The sequence below is a fragment of the Pleurodeles waltl genome, chromosome 8, assembly GCF_031143425.1.
Source record: "Pleurodeles waltl isolate 20211129_DDA chromosome 8, aPleWal1.hap1.20221129, whole genome shotgun sequence".
NCBI classification, from domain to species: domain Eukaryota; kingdom Metazoa; phylum Chordata; class Amphibia; order Caudata; family Salamandridae; genus Pleurodeles; species Pleurodeles waltl.
In genome coordinates, this window is record NC_090447.1 from 418,332,100 (window position 1) to 418,359,323 (window position 27,224).

Consider the following 27,224-nt stretch of genomic DNA (forward strand, 5'->3'; position numbering starts at 1 on the left):
AGCTTCTTCTCCCAGATAAACTTATTAATATCTACCTGCATAGTTTTGAGTGTTTTTTTAGGCAGGGTCAGCAGCAGCGCCTGAAAGAGATAAAGAATGCGCAAAAGGGTGGTCATTTTGATGGCCTTAGTCTCGGCATATGCAGGTTAAGCCGCAGGGACAGTATGCTAGTAAATAACTTGGCGTCAACGTTGAGGAAGGATATGGACCTATAAGACCAGCAGAGCGCGGGTGCCTTTCTGGGCTTAGGAGTAGCTGAAATGGAAACTTCGAACACCAAATCCATAAGGGAGCCTGTAGAAGTGAAAGAGTGAAGAGTCCAGGAAGGACCGTGACCTGCGCTTGACAGAGTGTTTTGTAAAACGTAGGAGAGAAGCTGTCGTGTCCCAGGGACTTTAGGAGTTTAAGATGGGCAATAGTTGAAATAATTTCCTCAATTCGGATGGGGTTATCCAGGAAGTTTGCTACTTGTGACCGAAATGGAGTAGGCCTGGCTAAAAGGTATTCAGAGGGGTCAGTGGGCTCTCCTGACTGTTCTGCATAGAGCGATTTGTAGACGTTGTGAAAAGCATCAGCGATCTGTCTCTCTGAATGTACTTCTGTATTGGGGGTGGGGTGGATTGTACGGATTGACCTATATTGTACCTTGGTCCTCAAACATTCTACCACTCCGGGTTCCCCCCAGGTAGTGTTTATGCCTCAGGCGGATGAAGGCATATTGGGCCATATATACCAATGCATTTTCCCATTGACACAGAACGGGTAAAATCCTTTGATATATCTGGCCCATTCTGCTCTATCTAAGTCTGAACGTTTAAGGAGCGAACATGCTCACTCCAGCTCTTGCCAGACTTGTGGGGCTCCTGTATGTTTAATGAATAGTTTCAAGCTCACTGACTTTTTGTACAAGTTCTTTTTGCATCTCCTTCTGGAGACGGTTTTCTGCGGTGGATATGGTGATAGGTTACCCCCTGACAACCAATTTCAGAGATTCCCAGAGGGAAATTAATGCAACCTGTTCAGAGTCATTGGTGTGAAGGTAGTCAACAAATGTCTTTCAAATGGCTGCAGTTGTCTCTAGAGATTGAAGTAGCAACCCTCTAAGGCACCAGCCTGGAGTAGCTGCCCACATGGTGAGAGTTATAGGTGCATGGTCTGGGAGTGACCTGGAAGCTATGGAAGAGTCACCAACTTGTGTCTGGATGGTAAGGGTTGCTAGGAAGAAATTGATCTGAGAATATGTTTTATGTGCTGAAGAGTAGTGAGTGTAGTCCCTGGTGCTGGGGTGGTGTGCATGCCAGACATCGGCCAGTCCACAGTCCGCTAGTCAGCATAGTCCCTGGGGTGATAAGGCCCCAGTTTGGTTCAAGCGCTGGGCAGAGCTGTCCAGGTCATTATCCAATTCTTAATTTTGATTGCTTCCAATCGGAACTGCTCTGTCTGGAGTTTGAAAGAGGGGTGCAAAGGTATTCAGGACAAATGTTTCTTGCTGTTCATTTGGAGCGTATATGCTTGCTAAAGTAAACTGGAAAGTCCCCACCCTGAAACGGTAAGCAAGGAACTGTCCCCTAATCTCTGTTACCTTAGAAACAATGTTGCCCCTAAATTGAGAGTATAACAGAATGGCCACCCTTCTCTTTTGGAGGGACCAGCGAACCACAACTATTGAGAGAACCATCAGGAGTGCATGCGTGGTACATCCTTGGCCAGTAAATGGGTTTCTTGGGGTAGGCCTATATCGCTGCCCAAGCGCTCCTGGAGGGAGAAGATCTCCTTCCTCTTTGTGGGGCTATTAAGGCCTCTAACAGTGAGGCTTGAGATTTTAATTTCCAGGTTTGTCAGTTATGGGGATGTTAAGGTCATGCCAGATACCAGTGGGAGGTGGGGACATAGGGCGGAGGGCCAAGCAAAGATTCCCATTGCCCCCCCAGCCAGCCTAGACCTGTACTAGTGCCACCGTGCATGATGAAGGAATAACAATCCCAGTAACAATTTAAAGGAAATAACAACATACTTAACGCAACAAGTTGAGTCAATCAACGATGGCAGTCACCATAATTGAGCGGGCTGATGGGGTGAGGCACTGAGGTTCAGGAGTTTGTCCCATCTGCATGGGGCATCGCACCCTCCGTCCCCACCCCTATGAAGCCCTCACACCCGGCAGGACAATGTAATAGAGAGGCTTTTGCCTTCTGCATCATGATCCGCCTAGTTTCAAAGTATTTTCTGCCAGTGTCCGGATAACAAATCGTCACTCTTTGGCTATTGTTATGGGGGTTTGGCTTGGTTCCAGCAGAAGGGCCCCCAGCCCAGCGCCATCAAGATGATTTGCTTTTCTTATTGTCCTATGGCCAGTTGCAACTGTCAGCTGATGCAGAGTCCACTATGCCTAGGATATTGCAGGCTTCAGTAAGGGATCTCAAATCGGATTAATTTCCCATTGTGGCGGAAGCTGATCCTAAAAGGGTGGCCCAGTGAGTACTTGATTCCAGCCTGATGAATGTGGTCTGTGATGGGGCGAAATTCTCACCATTTCTGAAGGGTGATTGCTGCTAGATGCTGGTACAGCACCAGGGTGTGGCCTCAGAATTGGATCAGGTGGGCTTCCCGGACCTCGCGAAGGATGTTTTCTCTCATTTAAAAGTCATCAATGCAAATCAGGATATCAGCAGGAGGTCCTCCGAGGCCCAATGCAGTGAGCGCAGTCCAGTTGAACATCTGTGTTCTCCACTGCTCCTACAATATGACCATACCAAACTTGAATGTATTCTCTGAGGACTGATCTCTCTGCATGTGTTGAAACTCCCCTGATTCGCACACTGTTCAGTTGCAAACGGTTCTCTAGGTCTTCAGTGTGGGCTTGGTGCTCAAAATGTTATTTCCGGAATGGGACTTCTTGTTGCAGCCATTCTACCTCTTTGTCACGTCCAGATTCGCAGTCCTCCATAGTGGATACCCTGTCTTTAACCTCCTCCAAGTTCTGTCTGACCTCTCGTAGGTCTGCGGAGAGGTGCTTCTTTACTGCTTACAGGTCCTCATGGAGGGAGCTAAAAAGAGGGCCTCCAGGAAGGACCTAGTTACCTGATTTTCCAGATCCTCCATGTCGAGAGGCTGGTCCATGCTCTGGGAAGGGCTTGATATCATACGCAATCCCATTCCACTTCAAGAGCATGTCTCTGAGGAAGCGATCCTTTTTAGTCCGGGCAGCGGCCACGGTAGAGTCCTCTTAGATTGGCACACCAGGATAGGGCCAGACACCCCAGGCCCCTCAGGCCCAGCACGGTAATCTCAGTGAGACCAACAAGGTTTTGTTTTTTGGGGGGAAGGGACCTCGTCTCTCTTTGTCCGTCCCCCCTTGTTACAGGCTAGCGGATTCCCCGGGGGTGCCGCTCACTCATGGGTCGTTTGGTAGTGGGATGCAGGGCCGGCCTCCTTCAAGCACCAGTGCTTTCGACGGAGCTGAAGTGAGTCCTTGGAAGCAGGCTGCCAGTGCAGTGGTAGAAGCAGGAAGCCACTAGTATTTGGGGAGATCTGTGGCTATATTTAGTCCTTGTTGGGCCCCCAGGACCCTCAATCAGCACTCAACGCCAAAGAGAACAGACGGGGGTCTTCCTCCAATGTTTCTGCCACTTGTGTGTAGGCAAAGAGTTTGCGGGTTCCTCTCCATCGCCAGTCACAGCTCCACTGGGCCACTGCGGGCCCACACAACCAGCACGTCGGGCAACAGGTGTTCCAATAGTGCTCTTAAAGGGGATGCACCGTATATGAGGAGCAGGTAGGTTTCCAGATCGTTGTCCCTATGAGAGCTGCAGAAAGATGTCCTCTGTCCCACAGAGGAATGAGTGAGAGGACCATGCAGGGTGTCGAGCAAGGCGTGAAGCTATCCAGCTTCGTGAGGGCAGGGCCCCGGGGTGTGGATTCCGACATGTCTCCACTATCTGGAGGGTCAGATTCCCCTCCTGAACTTGCGAGCTGGGGGAGGAGGGCCCCCGAGGGCTGCTGCGACAGCCGTGCAGTGTGGAAGGCAGCAGGCCAGGGATGGAAGGAATGGCTGTGAATGAAGGGGGACCTTCGAAAGAGCTGCAAGCTGACCAAGCGCAGTAATCCTGCCATTCTTAGTCTGCTCACGGAGAAAGGAAGGTAGGGCTACTTCTTTCTGAGGCTACAGCTGGAAGTGGGGAGTTTGAGAACACACACAGAATGTTGCAGATGGCTAGCTGAAGGCAGTGACTTTGTAGGAACCAAAGCCTCCTAATGCTGTGGGAAGACACAGATGTCAGTAGTTTTCAGGCTGGGCAAGGGTTCATAGTAAACCAGCCCTGAAAAGAATAACACTGCATCCCAACAAAGAGCACATACAATTTGTTGTGGTCGGAGCACAGAACATTATGGTATGAAGGACCTGCTTACCTTAAACGAAAGCCTACAATCACATTCTTCAATCTGCTAAAGAATAAAACAGCCTGGTTGGGGATTTGTGGGGGGCAAACAGTTGCAGTTCGGTAGAATACCCCCCCTTTTCCCCCCAAGAAAATTAATTGGCCAGGAAGCCTCAGGACTAAAAATTCATCACTGCTTCATAAGCCAATAAAAAAGCAGTGGCAGCCGGCAGTTTTAGGAGAGAGGGGGTTGGTGGGAAGCACACTAACACTTTCACACACACACACATCCATTAACAACAGCCTAGTCACAGTGTGGGATGGGATCAGTGAGACTGCTGACCCCACCCCACTCTGTGATGAGGTGTCACTGATTGGCACTCACCCTGGCCGCTTCAGGGATTAAGCCTGAAGCGCCCAGGTCGAAGTCAATAGGTGATGCTTTCCTCGTCACCTGGGGAGGGCCTTGAGGCACCTTTGTTGGGACGAGAAGGTCACGCCCATAGGAGCTCTGACCTCTTCAGCCCAGCAAAGTTCAGCTCAGGCAGCTAGGAGTCTGTGCAAATCGCGTATGTCTGCTCCTGGCTGCCTGAACATGAAGAGTGTCTGTCAGGCTGACCTTTGCTCAGCCCGACAGGCACTCTTCATGAAGGGCAAAAGGAGGGGGCGTGGCCACTCCGCACTAAAGGTCGGGCCGTGCCTGTATAACAGGACCTTTTTAAGAGGGCATAAAGGAAAATGCCGACAGTCTCGACTCACAAAGGTGGTATCCAGCTTCATTAAGCAGCTTTCAAAATGGCATGCATGGCCAACACAAATCACTTAACTAAATCTCAGGACTCAGCTTCTTAAAAATATATTTAAATTGTTGTCATCTCATTTACTCTGAATACATGCCAGACATGCTTGGCAGACCTCGCCCTATTGTGATACAGATACTGCCTTGTGCACAGGATGGAAGTTTCCTGCAAGAGGCAGGCAATAGATATGTGGGTATGCTGCTGAACATTTTTTTGTAGCATTTCACACATGGTCTGCATGCAATCAGAGCATAGCTGCTTACACTGCCTGACCTACAGAAGAATATAGAAAAAAACAGCTGGAAACTGAGCACTAATTGGGTCAGACAGTACTAAGAGCAAAGAAGCAGTTTACAGTCTACACCGATAAGCGAATAAAAGGTACACAGAGAGAAAACACAACTGCATGAGAGAAGGAAGCATGGTGATTCAACACAATTAATGTATTAATAGTACAGAGCTCTGAAATCAAAAGCTTTTCAGAAGTAGTTTCCAGTACCTCCACTAGATGTCAGGGTACACTACAGGTAATAAGCAGCATAGACCCAAGACATTAATACTTTGCTTGATAGATTTTGTTACCGTTTCCTTTAGCATTCACTCCACAAAGGAACAGTATGATAAATCATATGAGCAGCTAACACTTGCTATTGACATACTTACCGAGAAAACGAAACATGTTCATGTGAAGGGAAGACTTGGCTGCTGGGTTCAGCAGGTAGCAGTCTCTGTTAGCTCCCGATTCATCTCTTCCATTTGGGGTTACGATCAGGAGGGGAGTGAGACCATTCTGGAGTTCCTCACACATCTCTGCAATGGACTCACTGTATCCACCCCCACAGTCATCAACAGACTCACCTAGTGGAAGTAAAAACCACAAGAGTTTAGTTACTTCATAGACCAGTTAAGCTTTCAGTGCATGTTTTTCCTTACCGCAATTTTTACTATTAATTTATAACAGCAAAATGTTATGGCCAGTTCACTCTATGAATGGAAATAAAGCGAGCTTTAATTCAATCTGGATTTGAAATTAACTACATTTTCAGGCAGGCTGAACCTTTTGTTTTTCGGCTAAGGGTTTGTCTGCTACAAAGAGCAGCTCTCACTTCTCCCTTTACCACACAATTATTTAATTACTGAAAATATTACTGGAAATAGTCATGCACTATCAGGCATGTAAATAATGGATGGGAAGTGAATTATTTATAATCCTAATTCTTTATCATGGGTATTTCAGGTAATGTATAACTAAAGAACATCTTTGAGCATGTGCAGGGTTCTGGAATGCTAGTTTTAGGAGATTTATTTTTACCATTTTCTTAAAATAAAAAAAAGCCTACTCAAAGGCAAATTTTCTCTAAAACATATATATATATATATATATACTTAGAATGGGAATGTCTCCTGCATGCTGTACAGCCATGTTCCCTCTCTGGAATGGCCAACTGTTTTTTGGGGTATCTGGCCCATCCTCAGGCTAATTCGGCATGTGCTTAAAGACCTAGGTCTGTCTCTTGAAATGAGCGTGATCCTGGACCCAGAGGAGTCCACCAAGTGCTCTCTCTTTAATGACGGTGGGTTGCTAGCCCTGTCACTGGTACTAACATATGCAGAGGTAGTGACAGCACACTGTTTTTCAGCGATCAGATAGTTCTGACCAGACCTTTTTATCTGGGTCACATGAGTGATGACCTACTGGCCCACTCATGTGTAGTTCTCCTTCTACAAGCTAGAGAGTGAGTGAATATGGGGAGAGTGAGTGAAGATGGGGAGTGTGAGGGGAGGTCGAGGGGCAGCGTGGGATGAAGGAGTGGCATCCTCACCTCGCCCTGAGACTGAGTTTTGCAGTGTGTAGTATTATGTTTTACAATGTATTAAAGTACTTCTCTTTTATGAAGATAAACACTGGGACTAACAATCAAGTTGTTATGCTATTGGGAGTTTCCTGAGTAATGCGCTTGTTGTACACTCCCCCATTCTAACCTCCATGAGAGGCTTGTGAACTCTTACCATCTCTGCCACTGACAGTCAAGTGGGTGCAGCTATTTTACTTGGACCAGTTTGTAGAGCCGCTGACCGCTGGACATCAGAGGCAAACAACCTCACCCCTCATGGCTGATGCCCAGTAGCTGCTGACTGCCCCTTGACCCCCCTCAAAAGGAGTCTGACAATAGTCAAGAAGGTTTGAAACTAAAGCTTAAACTCCTGTGCAGAACCCCCTTCTTCATTCATTCTTCAAATGTGAAAAAAGAGAGCATGATAGGTGACAGGTAAATGGAGCCGCACCCTCACTGATGTGGAAATTGACATTGTTACTGTAAGCAGAGGAATGCTTCAAAGTGCCACAATCAAATGTAGGGTCTGGGAAAGTCTGGTAATCGCCACATACCAGTAAGAGAAAATACCTTAATCACCAGTGTCCTAACCATTCACCTGGTTTATAGGTCAAAAGGGTAGCTTGCCTATGAATTCAATATATATACCCATAGGGCCGTAACGGAGAACCGAGATTATAACTAACTATTCCTCCTCCATTATTGGATCTTTACTAATTAGATAAGCACAATACAGACTTGCAAGCATATCTCCTAAACATGGAGGAGGGTAAACCAAGAGAATGGGGAATTCAAATGAAACAGATAAGTATCCAAACCCATTTCACTGAGAGTTTTTGATACTAGTGCATCTTGTCTGGAATAAGATTCCAGACTCCCAAATCTGGCAAAGACGTAGACATATCTCAAGATGGTCAATCTTCAAATTTAATTTACAGTATAGTTTTCCAAAAGAGAATATTTGCTGCTTTACCGGTTGCTGAGGGGGCTTCCAGACTACTCTCTGGGCCTGTTTGACTTCTCATAAGATGCAACAACAATTGGCACACGTCAGTTGGCTTTGGATTGCTTGGAGATAGCTATGTAAATGTGGATAGGTCTATAATTAACTAAAATCTTCTTGGATTTTTTCATCTTCTTCCTTTCGCCTAAACAGCATCAAAGGCCTTCATTTCACATCTAGTGTGCTAATCAATTTCTCACCAAATAGAAGATTGGGGGAAAAACTAGACCAGAAGAAAAAAATCAAGTACCCTTGTGTTCCACTAGCATTAGTGGATACAGAGTTCCCTCTGGAGATTCATTATCTTTGAAATATTCCAACCTCAGACTGTCAAGTCTAAAATCTTTAATTATTGTCAATGCCTGATTCATAACATTGTTTATGTTGCAATTTTCTCTTTCTAAACAGCCGCACTTTTAGAAGGAATGGAATGGATAACGAAAAAGCTGACCAACCATCTTGTACTTCTTTGATTTAGAAATAAAACGGCTTCTGCACACACCAGACCCTACTCTGTCCAGCCTCTCGTCCACCTTCCTGAATCTCCTTTTCAACTCCGAATAGCAAAACATTGGGCATTTTGATTTGTGTGGTCCACCTGTGGCTAACTTCAAATTACAAACTGTTGAATCCTAGTGAGCAGCACGAAGAAGGATGCCCAATGTCTAAGAGCCATTCCTTTCATGCACAATTTCACTAAGCTCTCACTGCTCATCTTAATACAGCGCACGGCAGTAGTCTTATTCGCCAACACCAGAACGTACCCCCCTTCACACTTTGGCAAGAAACACTGCCTGAGTGAACTTGATCACCCTCCGTTCCAAGAAATTTATGTACAAAATATCAAATATCTTGCAACTACTGAAACCTCAGCGACCAATATAGTAACCTGATACTCAGAGAAAAAACACATAGCTGAGGTAAGACGCTGGGGCTTCTGCACATTGAGAGATGCTAGAACATTTTGGAGAACACAAAGGAAAATCATAGTGCTTTGAGAGTGGCAGTACCCATTCAGGGGATTAGTATAGAGCTCAATACCACTCCCTGAAAATCTGGGTCTACAGACTCATGGAATCATGCCGATATAACAGAGGAGCGGGAGTAAAATTATGGTGTAATCCAGTGGGTACTGCATATATGCAAACATTTTCAGAGGAAAGTGGGAGATTTAAAACAATATATGTATATTCGAGAGAATGTATTTTACCCATTAACTTCTACTGAAGGAGAGGCAATTTCAGGCAGGAGACAACCAAAATATAACCATTTTGTGCCTCAACAATCAGGAGTCTCCAGCCCGATTCGGGTCTATTGGCATGTATGGTAATGTGTCTCAAATCTCTGACCCCTGGACTGAATTAAAGGATGCTATTGGTACCCAGTCACCTGTTTAAATGTTTACTCCAACAGGAAGACAAAGAGAACCTCTCACAGGAGGTTGCACTGGGATGCTAGAACTGAAGCCATGCTGAAATCTTATTGGGGCAATCCTGGTGGTGGATGTAAAAAACAAATCACATGGCTGTGCAGCAAAATGTTTCTGCTATATCTCCATATTAAGGCCCACACAGAATCTGAGAACTACACGGATGAATATGGATGTCACCTTGGAATGGTGAAACTACACAGTGACGAGACCAGTTTTCCTTGATGTAGCACTGTGTTTGAGACAGACTGCCCTAGCCGAGACAAAAAGGATTTGCAGATGTGGAGAAAATTGATTTTATATGTCCAAAATGGCTTCAACCAGACAAGAGGAATACAGTGCCAACCATTCGCACTCCCCTCAACACTCCTGAGACAATTCACCAATAGGACCTAATGTGATGAAGATGCTACATAGGACTGGCGTAAACACTGCCCCACTGAAAACAAATTGACAAGCGTTGGTGAACAGACGTCCCTGACTAGGAGTAGAGACAAGCAAGATCTAAGGAGGCTGTGCTAATTGATACAGAATAATTGGCATGCAAGAAGAGGTGGTAACTGTAGTGAGAGACCAGTGCCAGAACGACCGAAAGCTGGAGCCTACTGAAAATGAGCTAAGGACCAGGAATACAAGATTTTAGAAGTGACAGAGGATGAGGAAAAGGGAAAGTAATTTTAAAAGCTACAGTAAAGGGAGGAAAGGTGTAGGTTCCTGGGTCGTTGTTTAAAATATTAGTGACTCTATTGAATAGTGAACCTATGGGTAAAAGGTGGTTTCACCTTTTAAGTGTGGGAAATTATGTTAAAAGGACTATATATGAACTAAAATGACTTGTCGGAACTGACTGCATGGTCTCCTTTACTACACAGTTTATCTCTAGTGAGCCTATGCCGGATCGGAGAACTCTAGGTCCACTCTGTGGAACAGGCATGGTAGAATCCTGAGAGGAAAACTGCTCTCTCAAATGGGTATTTTTGAAGAAATAGGGTGTATTATATGGTGTAGTTTTGTGACCTCACGGTGTAATACACTACCAACACCTTTAGGACCAGTCAGGTTTAGTTTATCAAACCTTTAGCTCAACCCTTGGTATTGGTAGCTGTGGCTGTGAGCAGTCAGTCTTACACAAAGTAACAAGTATAAAGCATTTAAACAGAAACCAAAACAACTGAAGGACAAAGGAACGAGACACTCAAGAAATTCAACTCAAATTTATATGAACAGATTAGATGTTTATGAATACCAATACAAAAAAGACCCACCGGAGATACAGAATTTACAAGGTATAGGTTTTACTTAACCTTAAACAATCATCTGCAAATTCATAGAATCTGACACTTTTAAGCAAAAATTGGCTAAGTTGTAATGCGGGTACTTAGAGAATTGCTTTAGGCGACCAACTCAGGCAGGGAACCACTCAGGGGGACCAGCAAGGTCCACAAAAACAGTAACCGCAACAAGAAAGGCAGTCTCGAGTTCAGCTCCATTGTCAGTGGCTCATTGCTATTAACTGTTATTGAGTGGTCTTGGATGCAAGGGATACAGGATACTCAATGATGCTGTGCTGTTAACAGGGGTCTTCCCGGTGCTACACCTTGATCCACAGGCTTGGTAAGTCAAACCTGGCCACAGGGGTTGACATCCCTCAAAGTCCTCTCTAATGTGGCAGAAGCCACCCAGTACAGAGGTATCAGTGGTTCTCTACTTTGGGCAACCAACCTGCACTCAGACGGCTCTCCTGGGTCCAACAGTCTCAAGGGCAACATTTGAACGTCAGGTCCTGGTCCCTCCAATCTGGGAGTCTGGGCTACCAATTTACCACAGCAAGTTTCTTCAACTTTTGCGGTACTGAGCTGCAAACTAGAGGTCACCAAACTGACCCTTGGAGTCTCTTGTTTCGTGGACTCAGGGGTCAACCTCTCCACAAGCAGGACACAGCAGGCATAGTCCTTTCTTTTGCTACCCAGCAGGTGCAGCAGAATAATCCTTCGGTCCTCTTCTCCAGACCAATGAGATCTGAGCTGTGGGTGCCTAGGGTGCCTTTTTTATGTCCAAAAAGTCCCTTTACGGTAGGTTGTGGTCAATAGCCAATAGGCTACCAGGATCTCTACCGCCTGATGACAACTTCCTGTGAAGTGATGCATCTTGCTATCCCAGAAGGCTCTATTCTTCCCACTCTCAAGATTGCAAAACTCATCTCTTGGTCTTGAGAGGTTGATAGCCCACCCTATAGGTGTGGCTACTATGGGCCTACACACCCACATAAAAAATGGTTTGGCAACACTTTCCCCTCTTTGTTCCTGCAGCCAGCCTGTCTACCTACAAAACAGAGCAACTCCTCCCACATGTGCTTTCCACGAGCCCTTCAAACATGGCCTCCCATTTGAAGCTTGCCTTCTGGTTCAACACCCCGTGTGGCTTCCTGCCTGGAGGAGGTGACACCTCCTCCAGTGGCAGGCCACTATTGTTACCTTTCCTGGGAGTCATTCACACGTCTCCCCAGGAGGGCAGAACGCTGTCTCATAGCCAGCCTCAGCAAATGGCCATTGGAAGAGTTGGGCAACAGAGTAGCAAGCTTCTGAAGTAATTTACCAAATGATTCTAGAACTAGTGAACCAGTTCAGGGACATTCTCAGTCCCTCTAGAGAGAGGATTGTCTTCAATTTTTCACTGAGAAATGCTGTTGTCAAGAATACTGACATTTGCTCAGGTGGTAATTTTTCCTTTTTATGCTTTTTCAGACTGATTTGTCCGTTCTTTAAAAGTCCTGGTCCCCCATAGCAGGGAATGAGCCTGTTACCATGGCCTCACGACTCTCTGGCGTAAACTAGCCAGAAAGTACACACAAAGATCCCAATTAAGCTCCTATACTCTTTCCAGAAATCTGCAAGGCAATGCCTCTTATGCATGTCCCACATCCCATGAGCAAGCAATGGAAATTTAAAACTCCACCACATCCCAGAAAAAAAATGCACACATGGCTTCTCTATGAAGAGAGAGACAAAACGACGCATGAGCCAGCTATACATGGCACATATGCATATGTGGCTAAATACTGATGCAGTAGTCTCTTCCATACAAATTAATAAATTCAAGATCATAACCATTTAAGCCCCACACAGGTTCATTTTTGTGAACTGTATTACAGGGAGTGCAGAATTATTAGGCAAGTTGTATTTTTGAGGATTAATTTTATTATTGAACAACAACCATGTTCTCAATGAACCCAAAAAACTCATTAATATCAAAGCTGAATATTTTTGGGAGTAGTTTTTAGTTTGTTTTTAGTTTTAGCTATGTTAGGGGGATATCTGTGTGTGCAGGTGACTATTACTGTGCATAATTATTAGGCAACTTAACAAAAAAAAATATATACCCATTTCAATGATTTATTATTACCAGTGAAACCAATATAACATCTCAACATTCACAAATATACATTTCTGACATTCAAAAACAAAACAAAAACAAATCAGTGACCAATATAGCCACCTTTCTTTGCAAGGACACTCAAAAGCCTGCCATCCATGGATTCTGTCAGTGTTTTGATCTGTTCACCATCAACATTGCGTGCAGCAGCAACCACAGCCTCCCAGACACTGTTCAGAGAGGTGTACTGTTTTCCCTCCTTGTAAATCTCACATTTGATGATGGACCACAGGTTCTCAATGGGGTTCAGATCAGGTGAACAAGGAGGCCATGTCATTAGATTTCCTTCTTTTATACCCTTTCTTGCCAGCCACGCTGTGGAGTACTTGGACGCGTGTGATGGAGCATTGTCCTGCATGAAAATCATGTTTTTCTTGAAGGATGCAGACTTCTTCCTGTACCACTGCTTGAAGGAGGTGTCTTCCAGGAACTGGCAGTAGGACTGGGAGTTGAGCTTGACTCCATCCTCAACCCGAAAAGGCCCCACAAGCTCATCTTTGATGATACCAGCCCAAACCAGTACTCCACCTCCACCTTGCTGGCGTCTGAGTCGGACTGGAGCTCTCTGCCCTTTACCAATCCAGCCACGGGCCCATCCATCTTGCCCATCAAGACTCACTCTCATTTCATCAGTCCATAAAACCTTAGAAAAATCAGTCTTGAGATATTTATTGGCCCAGTCTTGACGTTTCAGCTTGTGTGTCTTGTTCAGTGGTGGTCGTCTTTCAGCCTTTCTTACCTTGGCCATGTCTCTGAGTATTGCACACCTTGTGCTTTTGGGCACTCCAGTGATGTTGCAGCTCTGAAATATGGCCAAACTGGTGGCAACTGGCATCGTGGCAGCTGCACGCTTGACTTTTCTCAGTTCATGGGCAGTTATTTTGCGCCTTGGTTTTTCCACACGCTTCTTGCGACCCTGTTGACTATTTTGAATGAAACGCTTGATTGTTCGATGATCACGCTTCAGAAGCTTTGCAATTTTAAGAGTGCTGCATCCCTCTGCAAGATATCTCACTATTTTTGACTTTTCTGAGCCTGTCAAGTACTTCTTTTGACCCATTTTGTCAAAGGAAAGGAAGTTGCCTAATAATTATGCACACCTGATATAGGGTGTTGATGTCATTAGACCACACCCCTTCTCATTACAGAGATGCACATCACCTAATATGCTTAATTGGTAGTAGGCTTTTGAGTCTATACAGCTTGGAGTAAATCAACATGCATAAAGAGGATGATGTGGTCAAAATACTCATTTGCCTAATAATTCTGCACTCCCTGTAATGGCAGCTACACAGTGGATGAGAAACACAATCACTTCCTTTTTTTTTGTAACTTATAGCAAGCATGACAAAATATAACCAAAATGCAAAGTCAAGTATATCAGGTTAGCACCTGACTTGCGTTCATCTTTGAATAGTTGATGTTTTGTGCATTCTTCACATGAACATTAACATCCAGTTAAACACAGTAGAAATACAGATCAATGTCAGGGAAGTAAGCACACTAGAAGTCTTACACCCATTCTTAACAAGAAATGATCTTACCAACAAACTTGACTTTCCAGACACGATGAGGCAGGAGAAGGCTATCTGGGCTGAAAGAACTCATCTTTGCACACATCTGACCAAAAACTGACTTTGTACCATCTGGACCAGCTAATCCTCCTTTACTCCTGGAACGCTTCACCTGAAAAACATAATGGTACAAATAAAAATGTGGCTATAATTAGTAAGAAAACATCAAATCTTTAATGAACAAGTTACTTACCTTTGGTAACGCCTTATCTGGTAGACAATATCTAGTTACACATTCCTAACCTTAGCATTTCCCTCAGGGGTCAGCCAGGATCTGGAGATTTTCCTCGAGCAGTACCCCTGTGCGTTGCTTTTTAGCCAATTCGTCGCACATTTTAATGCAGAGATCAAGCCATCTGGAGATGGTTCTTTTCTGCACTGCCTGACCTTTCTTTGCACCCACATAACCAATAGAGTTGATCATCCACCCGGAACTCTCTGAGATGGTCAAGTTAGATCACCAAAGCTCTTTTTGGGTCCAGGTGGTCAGGGTCTCTTTTATTCCTTAGAGGGATGTGGAAGTGCGTAAAAAGTAGGCAAGGTGATGGATTGGACTACATGCAAGGGTGTAACCACTTTTGGGAGACAAGCAGCCCCAGTGTGAAGCACCATTTTGTCAGGATAGATGGAAAGGTAGGATGGCTTAGATGATAATGCCAGCACCTCACTCACCCTTAAGGCAGAGGTAATGGCCACAAGGAAGGCTACTTTTAATGTTAGAGGTCTGAGAGGACAATTGTGGAGAGGCTCAAAATGATTGCACCTTAGGAATGCCAGAAACAAATTCAAATCCCATTGGGGCATGATGAATGGGGATGGAGGTAACATGAGGGTAAGGCATTTAAAGAACCTACTAACAATAGGAAACTTAAAGAAAGTTGGTCAGGTAATCTCAGAAATGCAGAGATAGCAGATAAATAACGGTTGAGGGTGCCCAAAGCAGAACCCTGCTGGGCCAAAGAGGGTATAAACAAGAGAACCTCGGAGAGAGGTGCAGAGAGGGTCATCAGACTTGTCTGTGCACCATGCCACAAATGTATGCAACAACAGGCGTATATCGTTTTGGTGGAGGGATGCCTGGCTGCCAAGATAACATAACAGACTTCAGGCAGAAGCTCAAAAGCTGCCAGCTGCCAACTGCCACTGCTCAATAGCCATGCACGAAGGCGGCGACTGTAAAGGTTGGAAAACCCTTCCCTGCCGCTGCGACAGAAGATCCTCCCAAAGGGGCAGTCTGATAGTAGGATCAATAGCCATGCTCAATAGTTCCAGATACCAGACTCTTCAAGCCGAGTCCGGAGCCACAACAATTACTTGGGCCCAGTCGTTCTTGATCTTCTTGAGAACTGTGGGCAGAAGTGGTATAGGTGGAAAGGCATACAAGAGGCCTGAGCTCCACTCCAGATGAATAGCGTTGCCGAGCGACTGCAGCCTTGGAAACTACAACGTGCAAAACTGCTAACATTACTGTGGAGGCGAACAGATCTAACCAAAGCTCTCCCCACTGCTGAAAGAGACCCTGCACCACCTTCGGATGGAGACGCCATTCGTGATCGACCAGGCATTGTCGATTGAGTTTGTTCACTGTGCCATTCAGAGAACCCGCCAGGGTCCTGAACCACCAGGGAGAAGCCCTGATGTTCCAGCGATGTCCGGATGGTGCAAAGCCTCCTGACAAAGGGTCCACGACCTCACTCCGCCCTGCTTGTTGCAGTACCCCATGACGGTGGTGTTGCCCATGAACACCTGCATTACTTTTCCTTGGGGAGAGAGAGAAGAATTGCTTTCAATGCCAGTCTGATAGCCTGGAGCTCCAACAGGTTGACGTCGAGTCCGCATTTTGCTGGAGACCAGATGCCTCTGATCTCCACCTGTCCCAGTTGGTCACTGCATCCCAGGAGTGACATCTGTCACAACTGTCAGATCTGGTTGGGGAAATGAGAGGGATCTGCCTCTGACCTAATCGCAGTTTGTTAACCACCACTGTAGATGTGGCACAGTTCCCTATGAGATCTGGACCATGCCGTAGAGATTCCACTGATGCTGTCCCCACTGGAACTTCAGGTGCCACTGCAGAGCCTGCATATGCTATTTGGCATGAATCACTAACAGGATGAAGGAGGTCATGAGGGCTAGCAGCCTCGGAGTCATTTTCACCGAAATCCAGGATAGAGGTTGAAACATCGGTATCACATCCTGAATACCCTGGACTTGCCGCTCAGGAGGATAAGCCCAAAACTGCATGGTCCAGAATAGCTCTAATGAAAGGGAGGATCTGAGAGGAAAATAGGTGTGACTTTGGCACACTTATAGTGAACCGCAGCGAATGCAGGAGGTTGGCCATAGCCTGGAGATGGGAGACAACAGCATGGGGCAAGCCTACCTTCAACAGCCAGTCGTCAAGGTAGGGGAAGACTGAAACCCCTGACCTGCACAGATGAGCTGCGACCACTGCCATCACCAAAGGGGAGCACAGTGAACTAAAAATGCTCATGGCCAATCATGAACTGCAAGTAACGCCTGGGGGCAGGCAGGACGGGGATATGAAAATAAGTGTCCTGCAAGTCCAAAGCTACCACCCAGTCTCCTGGGTCCAGAGCAGATAGGACCTGAGCCAGAGTGAGCATTTTGAATTTCCCCTTCTTGAGGAGGTGATTGAGGGACCGAAGGTCTAGGGCAGGGCAGAGGTGGCTCCCTTGCCCAAGAGAGCCGTAACCTCCTCGCAGAGAAGTGCCAAGTGATACTCTGTCATTCGATCGTAGGATAGTAGCATGGATGGAAGGGTAGTCTCAAAGGGGAGGGAGTGGCCCTTTTGGACTATCTGCAAATCCCACATGTCTGACGTGATGGACTGGCAGCAGAGCAGGTGATGGTAAATCTTGCCTCCGACTTGTCTTTGGTGGGGAAGAGTCAGACAAGGAAGGTTTGAAGGCTGGTACTGAAAGAAAAGAACTGACGTCAGCGCACCGGGGTGGTGCCTATATAGGACCCATGACGTCATGTCCGGCGCGCACTATGATGTCAACAGACGCGGAGCCAACCAACACCACCTAACAGCGCACAGGGGTACTGCTCAAGAAAAATCTCCACATCCATACTGACACCTGGTGGAAATTCTAAGGTACAGAACCTGCAAATAGATGTCCCTATCAGATAGCCCTATCAGACTACACTATTCAATGTTCCAGCACTGGGCTTATAATGATCTTCCTAATCCACTCTTGGACCTCTGGGTCCCGATTAATTAGGGACTCAGCTGGAAATAGTGTTTCCTTAAGAATCGGAAATAACAAAGAATGCCGAAATAAATCAATCTCGAGCCCTTAAAAAAGGGTGGAATTATGAAATGCAAACAAGCTAAAACTCACTTTGAGAATTATATAAAATATTCAAGATTCCGTTTGTAATTCCCCATCTCTAGGAGGACTCTCAAGGGGCGATCTTGGAATCCAGTATCCAAAATCACTGATACAACTGGTGGTTTCAGTACATTCTAGGTTGGGTACACTAATGGGGTAGGGACCTGTGAGGAGTCTATGGGGCTCGTCAGCCTGACCAGGTAAACTAATCAACCGAATTGCACTGGTTGTTGAAATGAAAGTCCAGGGTTGAGGCATTGCATTGCTAGTAATCAAGGCATCATGTGATGATCGTTAACTTTAAGCACTATATGGAAGCGTGAGAAGCAAGACTAACCAATAAGGCCTCTGTAATCATTCAATACAGTGTCACTGACAAAAAGCTGCGCAAAAGATCCTCAGCAAGTAATGGGTCTTCTAAAATTGTTAAATTACGCATTAAAATGACTGCATTAAATTGGTTACATTTTTGTTGTTATGGCTCCAAATGTTTCTTACACCAGGCACCACTGAGCAACCATAATTGGTTTAAATAAACCCCATTTAATGTGCAATAAGTGAAAAGCCTGAGAGTTTTGCTTAATAAGGAAAGAAAATCATATATGATCATATCATAAAGACTACCATAAGACACCTAAGGACTTTAAGCAAAAAGAGATAGAAAAATAAAAAAAACTTTTCCACATCATCAAGATCACCAACTTCATCTAATACTTTTATCAGTAGTTTAACACGAACAAAGAGGATGTTAGGCCGTGGCTTTCTCTGATTTTCACTCACATAAATGTTTGAGGAATTAAAGGTGACACTTAGAATTCACTAAAACATCAGAATTCAGGCAATTCTTATCCAACATAAGCAATCAAGCATGGGTTATTGTTATCTAAACAAAGTTGACAGGATTTCAGCACAGTACCTTCTCAGGAGCAAACCAGAACTGTTAACAGAAGAGTACCAGCACCATATTACCCCCTAAAGCACTGCTTACCTGAATATGAATTACATTCCTGCCACCTTCCCGTTTTAAAGCCAAGTGGCCAACAAAAAGGAGGTTAGCAACACTGCATAGTTAGTGGATGACATGTATAAATAGATATCTGTTCGAGAGAACAATAAATTGGGGTCGTGACATCCCCCCCTCTTCTTTCTAGGACACTTCTCCCAAGGACATCAAAATGTAATGAAGTATTGTACCATGCACACATACAGATATTGGCCATTCGATCGTAGTGAGTGCTCCTTGAAGATTTTACTAACCGTATGTTTCTGACGAGTGCTCTTTTCTTCCAAATAAACATGTTATACTGTCACATGATTGAAGAGGCCAGCTGTATCCAAGGGTGCAGCAGCAGTGACACCTTTTACTCAGGATTGTCACGGAATGGGCTAAGGTTCCGCTCAACATTACCTTCACGCTTTCCATTCAAGGCAGGTGAAAAGAATCTCCATGCTACCTCTGCAGAAGACCTCAGTGTTTGCCCAGACAAAGACAACAGTCAGGCAGCCAGGGAGATGAGGGGAACGAAGGTTGTTAGACTTGTGGAGAGGAGACCTGATGGACTACCAGCAAAAGTCCAACACTGGGGATTCAACCTTTTGGTGAAGCTGGATGAACTGTTTCTTCCTGGTAATGCTTTTTTCTTGTACTACACCCAGGAAGGGGCGAGACTAGGACACACAATTGGAGGTGGCTGCAGAATAGACTACAGATGGCAGGCAACTGACATAGGCCTCACCGAATCCCTTTACTTATTTTTCCTTATTGATTTTTTTTTACGGACTCACGTGTTGTAGGATAAGGGGGGGAAGCATGCTTGGGGATTTCATTTTCCAGGAACATTTACTCACCACCTCTACATTCACATTATTGATGAAGTTGAACCTTCAAAGTCTAAACATTTCACTTAAACAGATTCAATTCGCCCCAATAAAAAGGGTGAAGATCCTAGCGCCAGATTAAACGAGCACGGTGATATTCCAATAGACAAATATCAAAAAGGGAGACACTAAAAGGTTCAAATCTACAGTACAGTTTCCAAATTCATACTACAAAACACACCAAAATAAGTGGGTTAGCCTCTCTCATACGTATCTCCTTTTCTCTTAGGGTTCTGGAAATTATTATACCTAGTGAGCTGAGGTATGTGGTGGTAAATGGCAGGGTAGACGCAGTGAAGTTCACAACAGTGGTAATACATGCCTTGTATCAAAGTGAACCAATTCTTAACACAGGTAAAGTGGAAGGTAGCAGGGTTAGCAGAATAGCAAGTGATTCTAATTTGTCAATGCATTGGGGATGGGGGAGCTTTGGTTTAAACGTGGGCTCCTCTTAGGTAGGGACTGCTATTTCGCTTTAGAGAATCTTGGCATAAATGATTAATGGAAAATGTTCACCAGATGGTTGGAGAGAACAGTTGTCTTACGAGTATTACCAGCCCAGATGTAGGTTTCATGCAAGTTTCAAATCACACCCCAGTGACCGACAACTTAAATGCATTGATCCTGCTAGTGGACTCAGAAAACGGGGACTGGTAATATACTTACTAAATGATTAAGCAAACGTAGTTAATGTTTCCAAACCTCAAAACTATTAGAAACTATTCAAAGGATAATAAAGAAACCGAAACTCTTCTTGTGGTGTTATGCGACACTATGAAAACATTAATCAGTGACAATTTAATAGCCCTTGGATTCAGAAGCTAAACAAGAAAGAAAATAGATATAATCCATACTGGGGAGGAAACTGACTGAAGCAAAAGTAAGACGAAAAAGGATTTCTTCAGATAGCTGTATTCATCAGGCAGTGAATGCCCCCAAAGCAGGAATAGGCCCTGTATCAGCTTCCTGAAGCTGTGCAATAGGCTCTGATAATTGTTAGAGGTCCGTGTTGAAATAGCAAGGGAGCCGTGGTGGATTTCCTAGATATGTGCATCTAAACGTGTCCCTCTTACCACACACGTGTTCTGCTCCTTGAGGGACACTAAGTTGGTTCTCACATCGATGTTGGGAACAGACACCGTGGTTATCTCCAAAACAGGAAAGAATGCTCTAAATTGTGATTCATTTATACCTACAGCATTTCTAAATACAGATGCAAAGATTTACATGAAGGCACTGACTAACATGCTATCACAGGTGCTACTGTTGTTGATTCATAAAGATCAGCTGGGTTTTGTAGAAGAATAAGTGTAATGTGATAACATTTGAAGTCTATTCCACTTTGTGAAACATTGGAATAATGGGCAGATTAATCTGGGTTTTATAGGTTTAGAAACAAAAGAGTCTTTGACGGAGTGAACTATCCCTTTATGAGTAAGATAATGAGGTCTGGTGTAGGTATGGCCTTTGAAGGGACTGTCCTGGTGAGCTTCTGAATGCAAAGCACCAAAATACTGCTGAACAGAGTATGTTCCCTTCCCTTTAGTCTTCATGATGGAAACAGGCAGAGGTGTCCAGCCTCCCCACTGCTATTCATCCTCTCAGGTGAGCCCTTGGCAGTGAGGATTTGAGTTGCCCCATCTCTCAGTAGATTTGATTTGGGAGTTCAGATCATAAAGAACAAGTTACCATCATTAAAGCTCTTTCTTACTTTTTGAATTACTACAGGTGCCTTACTGGATGCTGAAACTTTTCGGCAATTTCTTCTGCATAGCAATAGGTGTTGCCATTGGATTCCGTGTAGGCTTCATCCCGCCTCCTGAGATTACGACGTGGACCCATATGTAGGTACCACGCATGTGCAATGACATCAGTCTGCAACACAGCATTCCACCTGCCTCCAAACCCCAGAAGTGGAGCTTCATAAACAGCTTTCTAACTGTGACAGGGCACAGAATGTAACATTGGACCTAAGTAACATCTAGATGTCCACTTAATGGAACAGGAAGAGGGCTGTAGGTACTGTGTAACTAGACAGAGTATCCTTAAGAAAGAGTGCTTCAGAAGATAACTAACCCATTCTTCTGATGCATAGTTCTAATTGTAGGTTCTTCACCTTCTGAATAGATACCTAAGTGGTAGCTCTCAAAAGGTGACGGTTATGAGGAGTAGATTCAAGACCCAGAAAGCCTGCAGAGCGAGAGGGCTAAATGGCTCCTCCTGTACACCTAAGAGTCAACGCATCAATGTCTGTTAAAACATGGACAGATGTCTTTGTAGATGCCTGGAAGATGTCCAGCAATGGAACACCCCTGGCTAAGTGCCAGCTATAGCTCTGCTAGAATGAGCCCAAAGGCACTCAAGAAAGAAGTTAAAAAATGCATTACAAATGGTGACCTGAACAGGAAGGGTTAACAATGAACATATTAAAGGTTGACAGATAGACTTCAACTATGCCCACGGCACAGCCTTGCCAGGCTATGCACAAGACAAACAGAAGTATATAGGATAGTTTAGCCAGCAGGAGATTGACACAGTGGTCCTAGCACCAGGACAGAAGCTTTGCCTGTCATCCAATATAGACTAAATTAGTACACGGGCAGCAAGATGTCAAGATAAAACCCACCACCTCGTCAGGCAGATCGAACATGCTCAACTGATTCTACATAATCTTCATGCATGAAGGAGTAGTTTGCGGAACTTTGGATGTAGCACCCTTAACTGTTGCTTGGATAGTAGTCTCCAAAATGGGTAGACCAAAATGGAGCACAAATACTCAGACTCAGAAGGATGGAGTATAAGGCCCCCCCCTAAGTCCAGTCACAGTTTAGCAAGATGAAGTGCAATGAGCTAAGCCCCATCTCTCTTGACCTTCTTCAGAACTCAGGGAAGCAGCAGCAAAGACAGCAATGCTTGCAAGAGACCGGAGTCTCGCAGAAAGCATCTCCTGAAGAGCCTTGTAGCAGAAACTCTAAAACACAATAATGAGTGCTTTCGGCGGTAGAGAAAATATCTATCCAAGGCACACCCCACTGGTCAAAGATGCTTTGACCTGCCTCCAGATGCAGATGCCACTTGTGGTTGGCTAGATGGTCCCTGCTGAGCTTCTCTGCTCTGGCATTCAGGGACTCTGCCAAATGACGGACAGCCAAGAAAATTCTAAAATGTCCAGTCAGCACTACATCCTAAGTGTCTCTGGGCACCACACACAACCCCCTCACCACACTTTTTGTTGCAGTACCACATGGCAGTAACACATCTTGCACATGGATACCCTACATTGAAGATGTAAAGACTGGAAAGTTAGTCAGATGGAATGTAGTTCAAGAATATTAATGTGGTGCCTCAGGTCAAATTGAAAACAGATGCTCATTTCCACCTGATCGCGGTGGCATCCCCAGATCAGAGCTGATGCATTTGTCATCACTGTAAGCTCTAGGTGGGGCATGGGAAGCTGTTGGCTACCAGTAAGATAGGAATACTTCACCTACCATGAAGGTCCCATGATGCCTCAACTGATACAAAGATGTTGTCCAAAATGCACCTCCATTGTTGAGCCCTTTGAAGGTAGGGGCTTCACTACAGAATCCGCAAGTGTGAATGGGTATAGGGTACCAGCAGGATCTACGAAGCCTGGAGATTGAGAAACTTGACAATAATCTAGGCCAGAACACAGGACAGAACCAAATACATTAGGATCATATTCTGAATATCCATGACCTGCTTGGGGGCTGAAATGCTTTGAACGCCAAACCCTCTAATGTGGGACAGGTCTGCTGTGCCACACTCAATTCCTCTCTGGCCGCCCCCCCTTGCACCCAGGAGCTCAGCTGTGTCAGCTTGGAGCTACTCTGGTGTAGGTTCTGCAAAGGAAGTAGACTCATCCTCATCAAAAGGGGAATCTTCAGGAGAGGGAGGGATAGTGGACAATGGTTTGCTCTTTCTATCTCTAGTTTTTGGGAGCACTTTGTCAATTGTTCCAGGATCCTAGTTTCCCTGTCCTCTTTGCTTCTTGGCCAGAGCCCTGGTAAGAGCAAAGATGTGCCCTGGAATGCCCAGCATTGCTGTATGAGCCTCCAATTCCACTTCAGCCCAAGCTGAAGTGTCTAAATCATTGCCTAGTAGACATTCTACAGGTAGGTCAGTGGATACCACAACTTTCTTTGGCCCAGTAACACCCTCCCTCCCCAGAAGAGATTCACAACAGCCATGGGGTGGCTAACAGTGTTATTATGGGTGTCAGTCACTTGATACTGATGACCAAGTAGGTGTTGCTCAGGGGGCACCAGTTTCTCCATCACCATAGTGACAACGGGCACCTGTGTAACTGTAGGCCTCAACCTGAACACCATTGATTAGGAGTTCTTGCTTGTACTTCTCTATATTAAGGGGGTAAGCAACAAAGGTGGCTAGGTCAATGCCACCATCAGAGACTAAAACAGCCTCAGTGGTTTCCCTAACTAAGCTAACCCCCACTACATTACCCAAAGTGAGCCCAACTACACCCTTGTACTGGTTATTTGTAGTGTTTTTCCCACCATCATTGCGGTTACTAGGGGCACTAGTGGAAGCAGTGGGGTTGTGGTGATGGGAGATTTTGTGTTTTTCTTGGGACAAGTGGAATCACTTGCCCAATGGCCTTTGTTTTTACACATGTTGGTTGGAAGAGGATTTTTGCCCACCCCAGATTATTTTTGTGGGCCTGATGAAGACTCTGACTTTTTATCTTTGTCTCCACCCTTATCATGTGACTTAACATCCTTCTTCTGGTCCTTGTCACCCCCTGTGTGAGCTTTTCTGCTCACCCTTGTTCTGATCCATTTGTCTGCTTTCTTTCTCAATTCTTGGGGAGAGGTCAGATCTGAGTCTACCAAGTACTGGTGAAACAAGTCAGACACACAATTGTTAAGAATATGCTCCCTCAAAATTAGATTTATATAGACCCTCATAGTCAGACACTTTGCTGCCATGTAACCAATCTTCTAAAGCCTTCATTGAACAGTCCACAAAGTCTATCCAATCTTGTGGTTTCTCTGAACTTAATTCTGTATTGTTCAGTGGTTAAGCCAAATCCATCCAAGAGTGCTGTCTTCAAAACATTGTAGTTATCTGATTCTTCCTCCCTGACAGTAAGGAGCCTATCTCTCCCCTTGTCAGAAAAGGACAACCCCAGAATAGCAGCCCACTGCATCTGAGGGACCCTCTGTACTTTACAGTCCCCCTCAAGTGCAGCAAAGCACTTGAAGATATCATCCCCTTCCATGTAAGTGGGAACAATTGTATGCAAGTTTCTGTAATCAAAGGTATTCTCCCTAACACCATGACTCCCGAAACTGCTATTGCTGCTGCCACCATGGAGAACTGACCCCAACCCCTGCCTTTCCCTTTCCACAACTAAGGCTTCCCTATCTAGGGCCAACTGTTGCTGTTGCAGCCTCAGTCTAGCCTCCTCCAATTTCAGCTTTCAGAGTTCCCCGTCTAGAGAGTTATCCTCTGGATTGGATGTGTGGGACCCCCTCAGAGATTAAGGTGACATGGGAATGAGCAGAGGCAGATCTTTCCACAGCTTTTGTAACCCTAGTAACCTGGCCTCTAGGTATGAAGGGAGCGCTACCTGTGTGTGAACCCCTCCCACTGCCAGCTACATTAGATGGTTTGCTAGGTAGAAGATTTTGTGAAGGACCCGCCCCAGAATCCTCATGCTGCTCCCCTGATTCTAAAGGGTTAGAATCCTCCTCCCTCTCCTCCTCCTGGGTACCAGACTGCTCCTGGTAGTCCTGCAGAAGGCGACTTAAAAGGAAATACTTGTTAGGGTTCTTTCCTACCTCCAAGCTTCTCTCTGAGCAAAGCCCTCTTAGTACTTTAAAAGTTAGGTTATCATAAGAGGTTTTTATGATCCTAGGGGTGGCCTCAGAGACAGACATAGTTAGAGTAAAGTGAAAGGAAAGAATAATACTTACTTTACATAACTCTTAGTCTTTTAGAAAGCAAGTGAAAAGACTTGGTATTAGTATTTTGTATAGCTTTTGTATAGCTCGAGGTATAGAGTACACTTTCCTGTGGAAAGCACCGGTGACAGAGTGAAAAGGCAATTGCAAGTACTTATCCCACCGGCGCCAGTGGTGAAGGAAGCATCAGACCCAGCGCTGGAGGTCGACTGTGTGGGACCGGCGCCAGTTCGGACCTGCTATCAGGATCCTAAGGTCCCCAATGGTGCCAATGCAGAAGCCGCCGACGTTGAATCCGATGGGGCCCCTGCTGACCCAAAGGTGCAACCCGCTCAAAAACAAGGCACATAGCCTTGTAAAATTATTTTATTTGAGCGGGGGTCGCTCTGGTTCCCAGAAAGGGGGGAAGACGCGGAGTCGGCACTGGCGACGGCTCCGCGGAACCGCACTCAGAACGTCAACGTTCCCTAGAGGCCCTCGTCGGCCTACAGGTGTGGCAAAGTCGAAGTCTGCTTGGACGTCTTCTTTTTGTACCTCTTACCTGAGTGCCCCGATGACCTCAAATGGCAGGAAGAGGCCTTGTGGCTCTGGGAGCGGTGCTGCGACCTCCTCCTACTGTGGGACCGTGACCCCCTCGCAGTTGCACCGACCGACGACAGCTGTCAGGCCGCCACAAGTTTGAGGGATCTCTCCCTCGAGGCCTTCGGAGCCATGGCCCCACAGTCAGAACACGATGTGGAATCTTGGTCCTTTTCGAGACACCAGAGACACACTTTGTGTGGATCCGTGACCGACATAGTGCAATGACATGCACCACGACATCGTGAGCAATCAAGGAAAAAAGCCTTGACGAACGTCGAAGCAAAAGGGTAGCTCTTTCCAGATCTGCGTTTAACCGACATGGGAGGAAAAGATCTGACGTACGCGCGCCGGAGTGGTGTCTATATAGAAGACTGTGACGTCACAGACGGCTCCCACGACGCTGACAATGCCACGTGGAGCCGGACAACGCACGCGGATACGAACGACGCCACCCGACAGCCCGTGCAGGGTACTGCTCAGCAGAAAAATTCCAGATTCGAAGCTGACGCCAGGGAATTCTAAGGTAAGGAATCTGCAGCTAGAAGTCTCTATCAGTTATAAAGGTACTTTATTTTGGTGACACATATGGCAAAAATACCTTAGAGACTATACTCCCTTAGGAGGTAAATAATACACAATATATATACAGTAGTGACCAAAAACAGGTAAGTACACAGTCAGAAAACAGTGCAAATAGTGAAAACCACAATAGGTTGCAATGGGCCTCAGGGGAACACAAACCATATACTAAAATAGTAGAATGCGAAAGTCGGTTTCCCACCTAGGCAAGTGTAGTGTGTAGAGGGGCACTGGGAGTGTAAGAAAACACCAAAAGTAAGTAATAGAACCCACCCCAGAGCCCAGGAAAACAGGAGTAGATCACAGTAAGTTTCCTGAAACACACAAGAAGTTGTGATAGAAGATTATGCTAGGACCAGAAGAGACTGCAAGACACCAACGATGGATTCCTGAACCTAAAGGCCTGTGGAAGAAGGGGACCAAGTC

At 45.4% G+C, this 27,224-nt stretch overlaps 1 protein-coding gene across 4 annotated transcripts in view; it reads right to left on the reverse strand.

Moving 5' to 3' along the window:
* The window catches only part of HERC2 (HECT and RLD domain containing E3 ubiquitin protein ligase 2), a 1,448,528-nt gene that overhangs the window by 59,982 nt on the left and 1,361,322 nt on the right, over positions 1 to 27,224 (reverse strand). For all 4 annotated transcript variants that reach the window (XM_069204283.1, XM_069204284.1, XM_069204285.1 and 1 more), the window contains 2 exons: positions 14,423 to 14,564; positions 5,843 to 6,037 (listed from right to left, as the gene is read on the reverse strand). In XM_069204283.1, coding sequence (XP_069060384.1) covers positions 5,843 to 6,037; positions 14,423 to 14,564 — 337 coding nt within the window. The remainder of the gene's footprint in view (positions 1 to 5,842; positions 6,038 to 14,422; positions 14,565 to 27,224) is intronic.